The sequence below is a fragment of the Schistocerca serialis genome, chromosome 5 (assembly GCF_023864345.2).
Source record: "Schistocerca serialis cubense isolate TAMUIC-IGC-003099 chromosome 5, iqSchSeri2.2, whole genome shotgun sequence".
NCBI classification, from domain to species: domain Eukaryota; kingdom Metazoa; phylum Arthropoda; class Insecta; order Orthoptera; family Acrididae; genus Schistocerca; species Schistocerca serialis.
The window spans coordinates 635,115,196-635,133,412 of NC_064642.1; the positions used below are offsets into that span (position 1 = coordinate 635,115,196).

The window sequence follows — 18,217 nt, forward strand, 5'->3', positions numbered from 1 at the left end:
CCGTTCACTCTCCCTTCGTGGGTGACAGAAAATTTCCCACTGAACACTTCATATTTTGATGACGCAATCACATAAAATGTTTTACGTTACTCACCAGTATCAGCTACCATTGGCCATCAGCAGAACGACTGAATGCAGCATCTGCTGCTAACCAGGCTTTGACAAAACATCACTTGGAGATCATCTGATGCTGCTTTCACCGTCTCTGATAATGAGTAATGATAGCCGATATCAGCGACTCTATAAAACATTTTATGTGAATGTGTCAAACTAAATATTTAGTGCCCAACAAAATAAGTCAGAGAAAATGTCATTTTTTGCAGAAAATTTCTAAGTTTGCCATAGATATAACTCTTTCAGGTTTATTGTTTGTTTTTTTTGTTTTTGTTATGATGTTGTATTTCCTATAAATTGAAGTCCTTTTATTTATTTCTTTACTTACTTATATATTTATTTATTTTTTGAGTCATCAGTCTTCCGACTGGTCTGATGATGCACATCACAAATTCCTCACCAACGCCAACCATTTCATCTCAGAGTATCACTTGCAAATTACGTCCTTATTTATCTGCTGGATGTATTAAAATCTCTGTCTTTCTCTATATTTTTAGCCTCTAGAGCTCCTTCTAGTATCATGTATATTTCCTGATGTCTTACCGGATGTCCTATCATCCTGCCCTTCATCTTCTTGTCAGTGTTTCCTATACATCGCATTCCTTGACGATTATACGAAGAGACTCCTCATCCATTACCTTGTCAGTACGTCTAATTTTCAACGTTCTTCAGTAGCACCATATCTCAAATGCTCCAATACTCTTCTTTTCTGGATTTCCCACAGTTAATGATTCCCTGCCACACAATGCTGTCTTCCAAACGAACATTCTTAGAAATTTCTCCTTCAAATTAAGGCCGGCCGGTGTGGCCGTGCGGTTCTAGGCGCTTCAGTCTGGAACCGCGTGACCGCTACGGTCGCAGGTTCGAATCCTGCCTCGGGCATGGATGTGTGTGATGTCCTTACGTTAATTAGGTTTAAGTAGTTCTAAGTTCTACGGGACTGATGACCACAGATGTTAAGTCCCATAGTGCTCAGAGCCACTTGAACCATTTGAGCCAAATTAAGGCCTATGTTAGATACTAGTAGACTTCTCTTGGCCAGGAAAGCCATCTTTGCCAGTACTAGTCTGCCTACTATGTCCTCTTTGCTCCGTCCATAATGGGTTACTTTGCTTCCAAGGTAGCAGAATTCCTTAGCTTCGTCTACTTTATGATCCCCAATTCCGAAGTTCAGTTTCTTGCTGTTAACGTTTCTGCTACTTCTCATTACTTTCATCTTTCTTCGGTTTACTCTCAGTCCATATTCTACACTCATTAGGCTGCTCATTCCCCTCAACAGATCCTGTGATTCTTCTTCACCTTCACTAAGGATAGTAGTGTCGTCAGTGAAACGTTGATGTCCTTCCATCTTGAATTTTCATTCCACTCTTGAACCTTTCTGTTATTTCCGTCATTGTTTCTTCAATGTATAGACTGAACAGTAGGGACGCAAAATTACATCCCTGCCTCATTCTCTTTGTAATCCGAGCGCTTCGTTCGAGTCTTATTGTTCCCTCTTGATTCTTATACATTACTTGTCTTCCCCTACAGCTTATTCCTTATTTTCTCCGAATTTCGATCACTTTGCACTGTTTTAGAACGTCATACACTTTTGTAGGTCAACAAATCCTACGAAAGTGTCTTGGTTCTTTAAAGGTAAAAAGGTATGAATTCACAATTTATGTGTTTTTCAAATATCTGTAATTACGACTTAAAAACTAATAGTTACATGTATACAAACAGTAAAGAACATTCTTTATCTTTAACAGATGAGAAATAAAAGTCACTGAAGATGCTGCAACTGCAGCAAACAAAATTGTGTTTTGCTAAAGGCGGACCCTACCCAAAAAGCAAACACGAAAAAAAAGAGCTTCAATCCCAAGATGATTACTTGCTTCCATTATCAAGCACACCGTCAGAACTGCCTCTCTGAACCGTTTACCTCTCCTAATGTCAAATTGATCGTCACCGAACTGGTCCCCAATTTTCTTTTCCTTTCTTCTGTATATTATACTTGTCAGCAACTTGGATGTATGAGCTGTTACTCTGACTGTGCGATAATTCACGCACTCGTCGGCTCTCGCTATCTTCGGAATTGTCTCGAAGATGTTTTCCCGGAAATCTGACGATATGTTGGCATTCTCACATATTCTACACACCAACGTGAGTAGTCGTTTTTCTGTCACTACCCTTAATGATTTTAGAAATTCCGATGGAATATTATCCATCTTTCTGCCTTATTTGATCTTAAGTTGTCCAAAACTCCTTTACATTCTCATTCTCATACTGTATCCCCTATCTCCTCCCTGTCGACTCTTTTTTTTTTTTTTTTTGTTTTCAGACAAGTCTTCCTCCTCATAGAGGCATTCCGTTTACTGTTTACAACTATCCACTCTCTCCTCTGCATTTCACTGTGGAACTTCCATTGCACTTTTAATGTTAACGCCGTTACTTTTAATTTCACGGAAGGCCGTTTTGATATTTCTGTATGCAGAGTCCGTACTTTCGACAATCATTTCGTTTTCGATTTATTCGCATTGTTCATGTAGCCATTCTGCTTTGGCTTCCCTGCACTTTCTATTTATTTCGTTCCTAAGTGTCTTGTATTTTTGTATTGCTGAATCTCCTTGAACAATTTGGTATTTTCTTCTTTCGTCGATCAACTGAAATATTTCTTCTGTTATCCACGGTTTCTTCACAGTTACTTTCCTTGCACCTACGCTTACCTTTGTAACTTCTGTGACTGGCCTTTTTAGAGATGTCCACTCCTCTTCAACTGAACTGCCTACTGAGCTGTTCTTTATCGCAGTATCTACAGAGCACTTCAAACGAACCTCTTCATTCTTTGGCACTTCCGTATCTCAGTTCCTTGCGCACTGAGAGTTCCTGACTAGTCTCTTAAACGTCAGCGTACTCTTCATTACTAAATTGTGAAATGAATCTATATTTGCACTGAGTAAGTCTTACAATCAAATATTTGATTTCAAAATCTCTGCCTGCCCATGACGTAACAGAACTGAAATCTTCCTGTATCGCCCACCCTTTTCCAAGCATACTTCCTCCTCTCGTGATTCTTGAACAGAGAATTCACTATTACTGACTGATATTTATTGCATTATATATTATGAGACAGGCGAAATACCCTCAGACTTCAAGAAGAATATAATAATTCCAATCCCAAAGAAAGCAGGTGTTGACAGATGTGAAAATTACCGAACTATCAGTTTAATAAGTCACAGCTGCAAAATACTAACGCGAATTCTTTACAGACGAATGGAAAAACTGGTAGAAGCCGACCTCGGGGAAGATCAGTTTGGATTCCGTAGAAATGTTGGAACACGTGAGGCAATACTAACCTTACGACTTATCTTAGAATAAAGATTAAGAAAAGGCAAACCTACGTTTCTAGCATTTGTAGACTTAGAGAAAGCTTCTGACAATGTTAACTGGAATACTCTCTTTCAAATTCTGAAGGTGGCAGGAGTAAAATACAGGGAGCGAAAGGCTATTTACAATTTGTACAGAAACCAGATGGCAGTTATAAGAGTCGAGGGGCATGAAAGGGAAGCAGTGGTTGGGAAAGGAGTGATACAAGGTTGTAGCCTCTCCCCGATGTTATTCAATCTGTATATTGAGCAAGCAGTAAAGGAAACAAAAGAAAAATTCGGAGTAGGTATTAAAATTCATGGAGAAGAAGTAAAAACTTTGAGGTTCGCCGATGACATTGTAATTCTGTCAGAGACAGCAAAGGACTTGGAAGAGCAGTTGAACGGAATGGACAGTGTCTTGAAAGGAGGATATAAGATGAACATCAACAAAAGCAAAACGAGGATAATGGAATTTAGTCAAATTAAATCGGGTGATGCTGAGGGAATTAGATTAGCAAATGAGACACTTAAAGTAGTAAAGGAGGTTTGCTATTTAAGGAGTAAAATAACTGATGATGGTCGAAGTAAAGAGGATATAAAATGTAGACTGGCAATGGCAAGGAAATCGTTTCTGAAGAAGAGAAATTTGTTAACATCGAGTATAGATTTAAGTGTCAGGAAGTCTTTTCTGAAAGTATTTGTATGGAGTGTAGCCATGTATGGAAGTGAAACATGGACGATAATTAGTTTGGACAAGAAGAGAATAGAAGATTTCGAAATGTGGTGCTACAGAAGAATGCTGAAGATGAGGTGGGTAGATCACGTAACTAATGAGGAGGTATTGAATAGGATTGGGGAGAAGAGAAGGTTGTGGCACAACTTGACTAGAAGAAGGGATCGGTTGGTAGAACATGTTTTGAGGCATCAAGGGATCACAAATTTAGCATTGGAGGGCAGCGTGGAGGGTAAAAATCGTAGAGGGAGACCAAGAGATGAATACACTAAGCAGATTCAGAAGGATGTAGGTTGCAGTAGGTACTGGGAGATGAAGAAGCTTGCACAGGATAGAGTAGCATGGAGAGCTGCATCAAACCAGTCTCAGGACTGAAGACCACAACAACAACAACAACATTTATTGCAAACCTGAATTAGTCTTCCTTCTCTTTCATTTCTCTACCAGGGACATATCCTCCCGTAATCTTATCTTATCTTTCTCCTACAGCCGCTTTCCAATCTCCCATGACTATTAGATTTTCGTCTATCTTTGCGTACAAATTTCCTCCACAACATCCTCCTACAGTTTCTCTGTATCTTCATTTTTTGCTTGCGGCGTCAGCATGTACAAATGAAATATTTTTATCGGTGTTGGTTTGCTGTCGCTTCTGATAAGAGCAACTCTATCACTGCACTGTTCGCAGTAACTGACTCTCTTCCTTACCTCCCTATTCATAAAGAATCCTACCCCGTTATACCATTTCCTGTTGCTTTTCAGATTACCCTATACTTAAGTGACCATTTCATTTCAGAGACTTCAACTGTATCTGGCTTGGGCCTCTGCATTTGCCTTTTAAGATTTTCTGGCTTCCCTACCCCGTTCGAACTTATGACATTCCGCGCCCCAAATCGTAGAACATTGCCGTTTTGTTGGTTACTCAATCTTTTTCTCATGGTCACCTCTCCCTTGTCCGTCGGCTCCTGGAGAGGCGCATGGGAGACTAGTCAGATTCATCATACCACTTTCTTCAATTACAGGCCACATACACATAATGAATCTTTAATGTAGTGATTTCCATTGCGTCTTTCATCCTCATTCCGTTGATCACTGTTGATTCGTCAGCCTTTTAAGGCCAGTTTCCCACCCCAAGAGGAAGAGAGTGCCCTGAACTCTGTCGGCTCCTCTGCCCTCTTCGACAAGGCCGTAGGCAGAACGAGGGTGTCTTCTTACGCCGGAAGTCTTTGGTCGCCATTGCTGGTGATTTTTATTCAAAATTTAAGCAGTGGCGGAGTTTTAGCCCAGGAGCCAGGACGTTTTGATTACTACTCAGAGACGCTACCACTAGACCATGGGTTCCTGTCCTGACAACGGCAAACCAACGCATTCCACCCAGATTACAGCCTCAACCTCGGCTCCGGTTTCTTCACAATAATCGGATCCGACCAAAATTTTCTTACCCTTAGATACAGTACCTTCCCGACTTACGCATTAGACTTTGCTCTACCATTTGACGCTGTGGACGAAATGGAAGTCAAAACAGTGAATGGATTAAGGCTACGAACCAGATGAGACTCGAATGTAGTCCTTTGACATTTTCTCCAAACAAGTTTACCATGCACTCCAAGTTTCTCTCCACCAATACCTTCTTCCAACTAATTAAACTCCACAGATGATCATGAATTGTGCCTGAATAGCTCAGTTAGCGTTACCAAAAAAAAAATGGTTCAAATGGCTCTGAGCACTACGGGATTTAACGTCTAAGGTCATCAATCCCCTAGAACTTAGAACTGCTTAAACCTAACTAACCTAAGGACATCACACACATCCATGACCGAGGCAGGATTCGAACCTGCGACCGTATCGGTCGCGCGGTTCCAGACTGTAGCGCCTAGAACCGGTCGTCCACTCCGGCCGGCTGGCGTTACCAGCCAAATGTAAGAGTCTACGCTCGGAACACATCTAGCAGACAGTTTCAGTCTGCCACAGGGTTTAATAACAAGGTATTTATCACTGATGAATGAACGTTTTGTTACAGACCTCACTTTCAGCACTAGATCTGAAGTGAGTAGCATGAGTAGCAGCACTCGGTGACAGCGATACTCACTGATGATGACCAGGTCAAGAGGGCCCTCCACCACGTCCACTGGCTGCGAGGGAGGCTCCGCCAGCCACTCCTTGCGGCTCACCACTTGTAGCTGGTCGTCGGTAGACTCCCCTGTAACACCCGCAGATTACACGTCAGCAGGGCAAAGGTCACCGCCAATTGATTAAGACATAACAGACTATGCTGTAAGTGCATGCAAAGTGTACAGACGGCACAAAGTGGCATCTCGTGATCACAGTAGATTCTGCAACGGTGATGGTCGTTTTCGATAAAGAGAGCAGCAACTGCTGGTTTGTATCAAACCAGGACCAGTTCTGAATACTGTCGTGTTGGCAGTGGTAGCTTAGTACGACTGTGTATCCGTGGTACTTGATGGGTGATTACTGGATAGTCCAGAACTTCATACAGGCGTTTCTACGTCTACATCTACATCTATCCTCTGTAAGCCTCGGAGGGTACTTCTGGTACCACTTGAAAGGCTAGAGAGCAAGGACCTGAGAGTGGAAGGGCCAAACCCAAAGAAATATTTAGCTCAAAAGACTTCTTTTATTTGAGGCTAGTGCTGCACAAAACCTGTGGAATGTACACAATGTTATTTCTGGGAGGCTTCAATCATAAATAAATAAAAATACATCACGTGCTCCAGCGGCACCGAAATGTCCATTAATGCATACGATATACAATACGCAGCTGGCCTCCATCCCCAACTCTTGTGCACATTAACCCTGCAGTGGTCGCCGTCTAATATGAAGCGTAAGTGGCCGCATGCATTATATAGGTGTGCCATTTTCTCAACTAAAAAAAGGAAGCCACTGAATTTTGAAAATATCTTTCATTGGTGTTTTATATATTGTCTATAGTAATGTTTATTTTAAAAAACGCCCATGTGCGAGTAGGAATCGCTCTTTGAGGGTTCTGTACAAATTTAATTATGTGTATCGACAGTTCACCCATCCCAGGAATGAAGAATTGCGACGATTTTTCCTTGTTATCGACATTGATACTGGCAAGATATCGGTCCTGGGAATTCCAAGACTTTAGAGACTGTTTCAATTTTAAGTCTGAAGTCGGATAACAAATAACAAAAGAAATAATTTTTTGTGTGTGACAGTCACAAATTAACCATTTTCGGAGTGTTTCCTTTATTTGTAATGTCAAACCTTGCTTTCTGCCAAATTTCATGATTCTAGGCTAAGGGGAAGTATCCTATAGGTTGCCCGCCCGGTTAGCCGTGCGGTCTGCCGCACGGCTTTCCGGAGTGGGAAGGAGTGCCTGGTCCCCGGCACGAATCCGCCCGGCAGACTTCTGTCGAGGTCTGGTGAGCCGGCCAGCCTCTGGATGGTTTTTAGCCGGTTTTCCATCTGCCTCGGCGAATGGCGGCTGGTGCCCCTCATTCCGCCTCGGCTATACTATGTCGGCGATTGCTGCGCAAACAAGTTCTCCATGTGCACGTACACCATCATTAGTCTACTAGGTAAACATAGGGGTTACACTCGTCTAGTGTGAGACGTTCCCTGGAGGGAGGGGGGGGGGGGGGGCGAACCGTACAATAACCCTGAAAGAGTGGTTCCGTGTGGGGCAACGGAGCGGTGAAGTGGACTGCGGTAGTCGTCGTGAGTTTGTGGACCGCTGCGGCTGTGGCGGGGACAGAGCCTCTCCATCTTTTCTACGCCCCGGTTAACATACAATACAATACAAATCCTATAGGTTTTGATGAGCGACTTAGCTAGTATTAAAACAGGTGGCGTATATGGACATATCTTTTCAGTATATTGAATTAGAAACTTCAATACTTTACACTGATAAGGAACCATAGACTTCAGTATGTGACATAATTTTCAACTTGCTACGTCTACTCGTTCCTGCGACAAAGGGTCTTTAACAGTCAGACAGGCAGATAGACAGACTGTACAACAAAGCGATTCTACAAGGGTTCCGTTGTACAGGATGGACCTGAACTGCAGCAACAAAATTTGGGAGGTTTTTCAGGTATATTTTATGAATATTTTGCTGCAAGATTTCAGTGGTCTCCAGTGGCTCGTTACATTGTAACAGTATTTCTTGCAGTTACGGCGTAAATTCAAGCGCCGGCACGCCATTTGGGAACGACAGAGCAGAGATAGCTGTGAGAAGCGGTCAGGCAGTCGCACGCTGACCGACTCCTCTCCAGTACGACAACACAACAGCAGCGGCCTCTATGCGAAGAAGACATAAGCGCCGCGCCAGATTTGTCACGGCCCAGTCAAACAGGGGCCTCAAGACTAGCGACTTGCACAGAAGCCTCAAAGCTCATTACTTCGCTTGAACCCTCTATGTATCAGACTAAGGAATAATTGTACTGAAGAAACTTGGTTATTCGTATGTCGCCCTTTGATTGCGACACATCAGTGCGACAGAAAGTTAATTATTGTAACTGCCCATTAATACGATTTGTTTGGATGTTATCTAGCGATCCGAAAAAGCAAGTTTCCTAGACACCCCACATTTGACGACTAGGCAAGATTTAACACTTACTCCCATTTACGTTTGCATTTGTATCGCACTGAAAACATCCGCACGACAGTGCAAATGTCGACAGCAATCGCTTTCTGTCTTATTTGGAAACAAACTTGTTACTTTCGCTAAAGGTATTAACTGCTGACAACAGTAATGGCCGCTATACTCTTCGCCCTCAAGCTGCGCTCAGTATTGCTCGGTTCTGTTCAGGATTCGTTGTTCTGGCAGTGAAGGATAACGTTGACAGCGATATACGCCAGTATGTATAGGTTAACTGATGAAGAACGTTCACTTAATGCTGTTCCCACAACTACAGCTACCACATCGAAGTGATGTTGCATCTGTCTTAGTGCTATTTCCCTATTCTGTGTTTTGTATTGTACGTTTTGGTAGTAGGATATTACAGTTTTCATTGTTCTAAAGGTATTTTCATAGAAACGATAAACATCATCATTTGCTTAGGTCTTTGTCCCAGTGCAATGCGGGGTCGGCCCTGTTACCATGGATTCGGCAGTTTTAGTGCCAGGGGGTGGCCGCATCAGATGCCCTTCCTGTAGTCACCCTATACCCCCCCCCCCCCCCCCCCCTGGGACGGAAGTAGTGTACCTCAGCTGTCTGCATCTATTGGAAGCCATGAAATAGCGCGGAAGTTTTCAAATGTCTGCGGGTCATGTAACTGAGGTGGGATATGGGAACCAGTCCAGTAATCACCTAGTGGGATGTGGAAAAACACCTAAAAACCACATCCAGGCTGGCTGGCATACCGGCCTTCGTCGTTAATTTGCTGGGCGGATTCGATGTGGGGCCGGCACCCCTACCTGAGTCCAGGGAGCAGCGCATTAGTGCTCTCGGCTAACCAAATAAACGATAATAACCTTTTTACCCTGTAACGAGCCACTGGAGGCCACTGGCCCCTCACACCAAAGTTCTCAGATAATATCACTGAACAACTTCCAAAATTTTGAAGGCACCATAAGGATTCACCTTGCATATAAACCAATGTACACTATTGGTCAGAAGTATTCGGTGATACTGTAGTGACTACTACACCTCGAAACACCCCATAATACAGTAACACTTTTTATTGACATCAAAAGTACAAGCACTGACAAACAGTTAATCCAAATAGAGTAATCCAAATAAATTTCCAGTATTCCATTAAGTTTCGGGTTTCCAGCCGGATTTTGGGCCCTAGAAGTCCTTGTCGCCAATTGAAATGCCTTGGTCCGGCTGAGAGCATAGCCAGGTAAACAATGTAGAGCAGTTTTGTTAATAAATTATTCACCTAAATTACGCCAAAGGCCTTAATGATTAAAGACATTCACTCGGAAGTAGAACAAAATAACGTAGTGAAGGTCTTTGGTCAATGCAGTTGCTGATTGTCACTGATGCAGAGGCCATGCCCGGGTGATGGTGGTGATGGACACTGGTGGCTCTCTCGGTCGGGGGGAGACTGGCAAACAGCTTGGTGTAATATGTAGCGAAGATTGCAAAGAGACTCTGACTGAAGAACTGCGAGTGCAATTGGTGCCTGGCCCGAAGCTCGACCGAAAACTGCCTTGGAGCTCCGTTGTGCCGCCCTAAATACTGAGGCTGCGTAGAGGTAACTGGAGGAATTATTTACTGTCACGTGGTCGATGGAAGCCAACGCACTTTTTTTCCAAAGTAAGCAGGTCCACAGGATCGGTGACCTCCAGCACCACTGGCGCTGCTGCCTACTGGCCTGGTCGATTGAAGTTCTCTTGTTTGCTAACGTAACCCCTTCCTAGTTAGGCCACTCGCAAACCTCAGGTGTGAAAGAAGTTGCAAGTCTACTAGGCGAGAGGCCCAAGCACCAAGTTCGGACACCTGTTAGTGGACATTAGTATGGTGTATGCCCATCCTTCTCCTTCATGACAACTCTGCTGGGGACGCTTTCAGTGAGATATATGAATGTCTGTGAAGAAATAGCAGCCCAGTCTTCCTCATAAGCCGAAACCAGAAAAGGTAACGTCGTTGGACAGTGGCGTCTGGAGCGAAATCGACATCCTTGGTCATCCCAAAGATGTTCCCCTGGGTTCATCTCAAGACTCTGGAAAGGTCAGGCCATTTCAAGAATGTTATTGTCAACAAACCATAGCCTCACAAATAGTGACAGGGTGGACCGCCACACAATCGTCGTCTCCAAACGGTTCCTCAGCTGTATACAGTCAACAATGCTGTAAAATGTTTTCATGTCCTTCCACATTTTGCGTTTACTGAAGCACAGCAGGGATACCACGTCCTAATCACAAAAAAATATCCCCATACCTTAACACTACCTTCTCTGTACTTCGCTGTTGGCGCTACACAGTATGGCATGTAACGTCCAGTAGGCATTCGCCAAACCAAAACCCTTCCACCTGATTGCCGCAGGATATAGCGTGGTTCATCATTCCAAACCACTCCTTTCCAGTGATCCAGTGTCCAGTGGAGTCGTTCTTCACAGCACCTCAAGCATCGCTAGGTACCGACGAGAGATGTGTATGGCTAATGAGGAGCAACTCGAACATTATACATTCCTTTTTAACTACCTAAGCACATCCATTGTGCTAGCCGACTATGGTAGCAATTTGGAACTGGACTCATTCCTCCCACTGATTTCATACGACTTTTTTTACCCTCCACAATGCCTGACTATTCTCACATGGTTTTTTTTAAGGTGTGGTTGTTCATACGCATTTCCACTTCATAACCACGTCACCAAAAGTCGACGTGGGCAGCTTTAGTAGGGTTGAAATGTTCCTGATGGATTTGTTAGTCAATTAATATCCAGTGACGAGTGCACGTTCGAAGTCACTGAGCTCTCCTGACCAATACATTCATCTACATGTACATCCATACTCCGCAAGCCACCAGACGGTGTCTGGCGGAGGGTACCTTGAGTACCTCTATCGGTTCTCCCTTCTATTCCAGTCTCGTATTGTCCGTGGCAAGAAAGATTGTCGGTATGCCTCTGTGTGGGCTCTAATCTCACTGATTTTATCCTCATGGTCTCTTCGCGAGATATACGTAGGAGGGAGCAATATACTGCTTGACTCCTCGGTGAAGGTATGTTCTCTAAACTTCAAAAAAAGCCCGTACCGAGCTACTGAGCGTCTCTCCTGCAGAGTCTTCCACTGGAGTTTATCTGTCATCTCCGTAACGCTTTCGCGATTACTAAATGATCCTGTAACGAAGCGCGCTGCTCTCCGTTGGATCTTCTCTATCTCTTCTCTCAACGCTATCTGGTACGGATCCCACACCAGTGAGCAGTATTCAAGCAGGGGGCGAACAAGTGTACTGTAACCTACTTCCTTTGTTTTCGGACTGCATTTCCTTAGGATTCTTCCAATGAATCTCAGTCTGGCATCTCCTATACCGACAGTGAATTTTATATGGCCTTTCCATTTTAAATCACTCTTAATGCCTGCTCCCAGATAATTTATGGAATTAACTGCTTCCAGTTGCTGACCTGCTATATTGTAGCTAAATGATAAAGGATCTTTCTTTCTGTGTATTCGCAGCACATTACACTTGTGTACATTGAGATTCAGTTGCCATTCCCTGCACCATGAGTCAATTCGTTGCAGATCCTCCTGCATTTCAGTACAGTTTTCCATTGTTACAACATCCGCAAAAAGCCTTAATGAACTTCCTATGTCATCCACAATGTCATTTATGTATATTGTGAATAGCAACGGTCCTACGACATTCCCCTGCGGCACACCTGAAATCACTCTTACTTCAGAAGACTTCTCACCATTGAGAATGACGTGCTGCTGTTACTGCTTCTCCACTGACAACACGATACTCCCCGCCCCCTATTGTACTGTCGAGTCCACATCTCGTGACAACTAGTGGTCAATTCTACATCACAAGGGTGTGTCAGAGTATTTTTGATCCGATAGTGTAATCGAATTCACCAAAATCTGTAGGGAATCGTTTAACCGGATAGCCGGTTGACGCGTTTTATCGCAGTAGCATAAAAAAATTGAAGGGCAAGGGTTTTGCGTCTGTGTGTGTTAGACTGGTGAGATGTACAGCACAGACTGGTGAAATGGATATATAGACAGAGAAACGTGCAGTCAAGCCAACCGCAAAAAACGAAACAGAGAGAGTCACTTTGAAACTGCCCTTTTAATACAGACAAATGTGCTTTTATGTATCGCGGCATAAGTCGGAAGACGAAACATCGACGATTAAGCGATCATCAAGCACGATTCCTGCACGGACGAGCTAGCAACGCTTCCCTATTACGGCCAATCATAAGCAAGGTCACATGTGATCTCCTATGTTCGCCGGCCGACCACACAAGGACGGTTAACAAGTAGCGCCTCTGAATACTGCTAGTCGGCGAGGTCGTAAGGACACATTGCACTGCATCTCCGTTGTCGTCTCTCCGTTGTTCTCAGGTCATTCACGGTGTTTCAGATGTATTTTTGTTTCTGACTTACAAAACAATAAGTTAAAGAAATATTTATTTAGTCTGGTAAACGTAATGAACGGTACATTTTTGCTGGTTTATGAAGATAGCTAATTTGGTTATTTTCCAGATAATTAAATAAACGAGCTTTAATTTTTTTACTAAATTTTTTTGGTATACTGTAGCTGCTGTATTTAAATCGACTGCGTGAAAATGAATTTAACTCAAATTTCTTTCAATTTTAGTTCTGGACCTGCAAATGCGTAAGGTTTTAGGAGTGAATGCAACATGTATATAATTTACTACGTTGACATGGATGTTCTAGTAGCAGAATGTTAATCTAGGTCAGGTGTTTAAACGAATACTGATCCTCCTGATCGCACAAATCAGTGCATGTTCTATATGACCTATGGGCAATTCTGACGTTACGGCTAATAATGGAAGCAAGGCTAAAGAAAAATCAAGACTCATTCATAGGATTTGTCTACCTGGAAAAAGCGTTCGACAATATAAAATGGTGCAAGCTGTTCGAGATTCTAAAAGAAAGTAGGGGTAAGCTATAGGGAGAGACGGGTCATATACAATATGTACAACAACCAAGAGGGAATAATAAGAGTGGACGATCAAGAACGAAGTGCTCGTATTAGGAAGGGTGTAAGACAAGGCTGTAGCCTTTCACCCCTACTCTTCAATCTGTCCATCGAGAAAGCAATGATGGAAATAAAAGAAAGGTTCGGGAGTGGAATTAAAATACAAGGTGAAAGGATATCAATGATACGATTCGCTGATGACATTGCTATCCTGAGTGAAAGTGAAAAAGAATTAAATGATTTGCTGAACGGAATGAACAGTCTAATGAGTACACAGTATGGTTTGAGAGTAAATCGGAGAAAGACGAAGGTAATGAGAAGTAGTAGAAATGAGAACAGCGAGAAACTTAACATCAGGGTTGATGGTCACGAAGTCAATGAAGTTAAGGAATTCCGCTACCTAGGCAGTAAAATAACCAGTGACGGACGGAGCAAGGAGGACATCAAAAGCAGACTCACTATGGCAAAAAAAGGCATTTCTGGCCAAGAGAAGTCTACTAATATCAAATACCGGCCTTAATTTGAGAAAGACATTTCTGAGGATGTACGTCTGGAGTACAGCATTGTATGGTAGTGAAACACAGACTGTGGGAAAACCGGAACAGAAGAGAATCGAAGCATTCGAGATGTGGTGCTATAGACGAATGTTGAAAATTAGGTGGACTGATAAGGTAAGGAATGAGGAAGTTCTATGCAGAATCGGAGAGGAAAGGAATATGTGGGAAACACTGATAAGGAGAAGGGACAGGATGATAGGACATCTGCTAAGACATGAGGGAATGACTTCCATGGTACTAGAGGGAGCTGTAGAGGGCAAAAACTGTAGAGGAAGACAGAGATTGGAATACGTCAAGCAAATAATTGAGGACGTTGGTTGCAAGTGCTACTCTGAGATGAAGAGGTTAGCACAGGAAAGGAATTCGTGGCGGGCCGCATCAAACCAGTCAGCAGACTGATGACCAAAAAAAAAAAAAAAAGAAGGTTCACTACATCATAACTTGTGATCGTGATTATGTACGAGAACATAGCGCTTTTTAAGGCGTTCAGAGTGTAATTATTCACGGTTTATTCAAAGAGTGTAGCTCTGCAACTGAAATCGGTAATTTCTCGTAAACTAATACGAGGACCGTAGTGTACTGCAGTTAAACACATCCACATCCTCACTTCTTATATGCCTTTGTCAGTTATCAACGCGGCTTCCGAAACTACTTGTTTCTCGAAGTCGTTGTTCAGCACGAAAGAATGTAACGCCTGATGGAGCTCTTCGACCTGGATACCTCACGACATAAACAATGGCTGCTACATTGATATCGTGTCGCCATTCGTAGAGCTTCAGCAACATGCAAGTATACTCGTTGGATGTGTATACCATCCGCATTCCATGTTAATATCCGTCGCAGGCTGAACCTTTTTTGTTTGAGCACAGACCTGCCTTGTGTACGGCAGTGTAAGAAGTCGTTCTTCGATCTAATGGGACATGATTTGAAATAGCGCGTGGAGGAAGCTTGTCGTTCCGTGACACCAGCGACTTTGCATCTCTTCCACAGGTCATTTTGCAGGCGTATTAAGTTGCTTGTTCAGGAAATTCACTTAAATGAACACTCCCCAGCTGAACATCCATTTGGACGCAGCAAATACCTACAGTATGTTGCATCCATATCTAAAACGTCGAACTTTTACCAGGAACTACTTGAATATTAGTAAATGCAAAACCAAAACACGCACCAAGAAACACAGTCTGACCATGCAAAATAACAGTAATCTTACACTGTCGATATTCATTTTATACTGTCTGCACATCTAAAACAGTTTTGCTGATAGTAGGCCGGCCGGAGTGGCCGTGCAGTTCTAGGCGCTACAGTCTGGAACCGCGTGACCGCTACGGTCGCAGGTTCGAATCCTGCCTCGGGCATGGATGTGTGTGATGCCCTTAGGTTAGTTAGGTTTAAGTAGTTCTAAGTTCTAGGAGACTGATGACCTCAGATGTTAAGTCCCATAGTGCTCAGAGCCATTTGAACCATTTTTCTGATAGTAGAGCGCCAGCGAAGCACATGACGCCGATGACGGCGATGCATCTCGGAGAATGAATAGTGTCAGTGCGATTTAAAAAGAGTTGTAGGTAGTTAGTCCACAGACCCCAGCTTCATGATAGAAAAAAAGGTCTAAAAAATTATATTACTCTCCGAAAAATAACTCAATAAACTATGTTCATAATTTCGCAGAAAGAGTAATAAAGGTTTGTCATGTATACGTATCTCAATAAATATTGTTTCCATTTATTATTTTGTACCTTAAAGAGAAAACACATTATCTGGAACATCCTGTACACCTGTAGTGGGCACGGTTGACAACCATGAAGCCGGACTTCAACTTCCTGTGGGCGAGATCAGTTGCAGTGTTACGATGAATATGCTTTCAACTTCGGCCATAGATGCAAACGTATACACTTATACAGCGCTATCTGCCTCCACTCTCAACGGCTGCCAAGCCAAGACTGAGCGCCTCAGCGCGGCGTGCGCATGTTTACACACAGGACGTGAAGCACTCTTCATAACAGTGTGACCAACTGTCACACAAACATTCTGTACTTATAAAAAAAATACGAGACCTTACTTTTGGGATTACCCTCGTATATGAATATGGAAGATAAATTATGAGAAACACAAGATGACCCTACTACTTAACTTTTAACGCAACTGTGTTAGAAATTCATGTAAGTTCTCTCTCTCTCTCTCTCTCTCTCTAATCTGTGCGTCCGGGGAGGGGTAGGGCAGACGGGGTGGCGGGCGAGGGGGGAAGAGGGGGGGGCTCTGCACGCGTAGCCGACGGTGACATGACTGACATATATAGTTAATAGTTGGCATCCATTTATGCAGCTGTTTGACATTTTCACTTGCTTCTTACACTGAAACGTTTTGTGAGCTTGCTCATAAAATGGGCTAAAAGGTACGTCAAAGTTTTACCAGTAAGCAAAATTATATGCCTGAAAAAAGAGAGAAAAATTATGAAGCAGATGACAGGGTCGTTAACGTTCGGCAAATTCAGCCTTTTTGAGGGACGCGATCTCAAGAAGATGAGTATTTAAGGGCCGCACAGAAAGAAGAAACCAAAGAAACGCAATGGACCAACCAGAGACGAGAGAGTAGCATGGTATGGCAGGAGTTTCAAACTGAATACAAACAGTTTATCATAACGTCACATGAACGGAATTTTACGGACTTGTTTTTTACCGATAGTACGATACAGGCTCATTTCTTAGGCCGCTTTGATACTTCCTTTAGCTCGCATCCGGCAAGCGAGCCGCGGGGATACCCCTGCTTTAAATGCTGCTGCAGAGACGATTATCTGTTAGGCATCCATTCTCGAAAAACTATGACGAAAACTTTTACGATAGTGTAACGGAAAAAGTGGAGTATATTGATGAGACAAGTCTGACAAAATCTTTGACACAGACCTTTGATCAAACAATTTTGACAGTGTGACAGTGGCCTCTGAGCGCCAGCACAACCGTTTCTGGGAGACGATGGGCGTCAGCTTTTCGACCTGCTGGCTGACCACCGCGGATAAAGATAGAGAATTGAATCATTCCTTGATATGACTCCCTAGCAACCTGTTCCGTGCAAAAGCAGATAAATAATTTTTTTGAGTCATCAGTGTTCTGATTGGTTTGATGTGACTCTCCATGAATTCCTCTCCTATGCCAATCTCCTCATCTCAGAGTATCACTTGCTACCTACATCCTCAATTACTTACTGGATGTATTACCATCTCTGTCTTCCTCTCCAGTTTTTGTCCTCTACGGCTCCCTCTAGTACCATAGAACTCTTTCCCTGTTGTCTTAACAGATGTCCTATCATCCTGTCCCTTCTCCCTCTCAGTGTTTCCCACATATTCCTTTCCTCTCCGATTCTGCGCAGAACCTCCTCATTCGTTACTTAATCAGTCCATTTAATTTTCAACATTCGTCTGTAGCACCACATCTCAAATGCTTCAATTCTCTTCTGTTCCAGTTCTCCCACAGCTCACGATTCACTACTGTAGTGTCCTGCGGTCGGCAGGAAAGAACTAACGATCAAGTCTGAACACGCTTTATTTAACCAAAACGCCTTCTTCGCGTGCACTTATTTTCAAACGCAAGAGCAACAAGAAACATAACAGTTCTTGCGGTGGCAAAAACCAGACAAGAGTACAAGACAATGAGAAGAAATAATAACCAAAACACTATGCTACACAATTACAAAGTGGCGTTATGCCCAACAAGATACAATTTCCTACTGCAGACTATGGATTGTCTACTAGGTTATAGCCAGCACAGGTATTGGACGGAGCTGTCCTAGGTGAAAGTACACACTGTCGGTCTGACTCTGCTGGTGTGCTTATAACACCAATTCAGCGGAGTGCTACACGTAGTCACAGTAGTTCCAACAT

The 18,217-nt window shown here is 43.1% G+C and overlaps 1 protein-coding gene across 1 annotated transcript in view; it reads right to left on the reverse strand.

Moving 5' to 3' along the window:
* The window catches only part of LOC126482114 (uncharacterized), a 191,300-nt gene that overhangs the window by 117,987 nt on the left and 55,096 nt on the right, over positions 1-18,217 (reverse strand). The window contains exon 2 of the mRNA XM_050106089.1: positions 6,281-6,391. Within this exon, the coding sequence (XP_049962046.1) occupies positions 6,281-6,391 (111 nt within the window). The remainder of the gene's footprint in view (positions 1-6,280; positions 6,392-18,217) is intronic.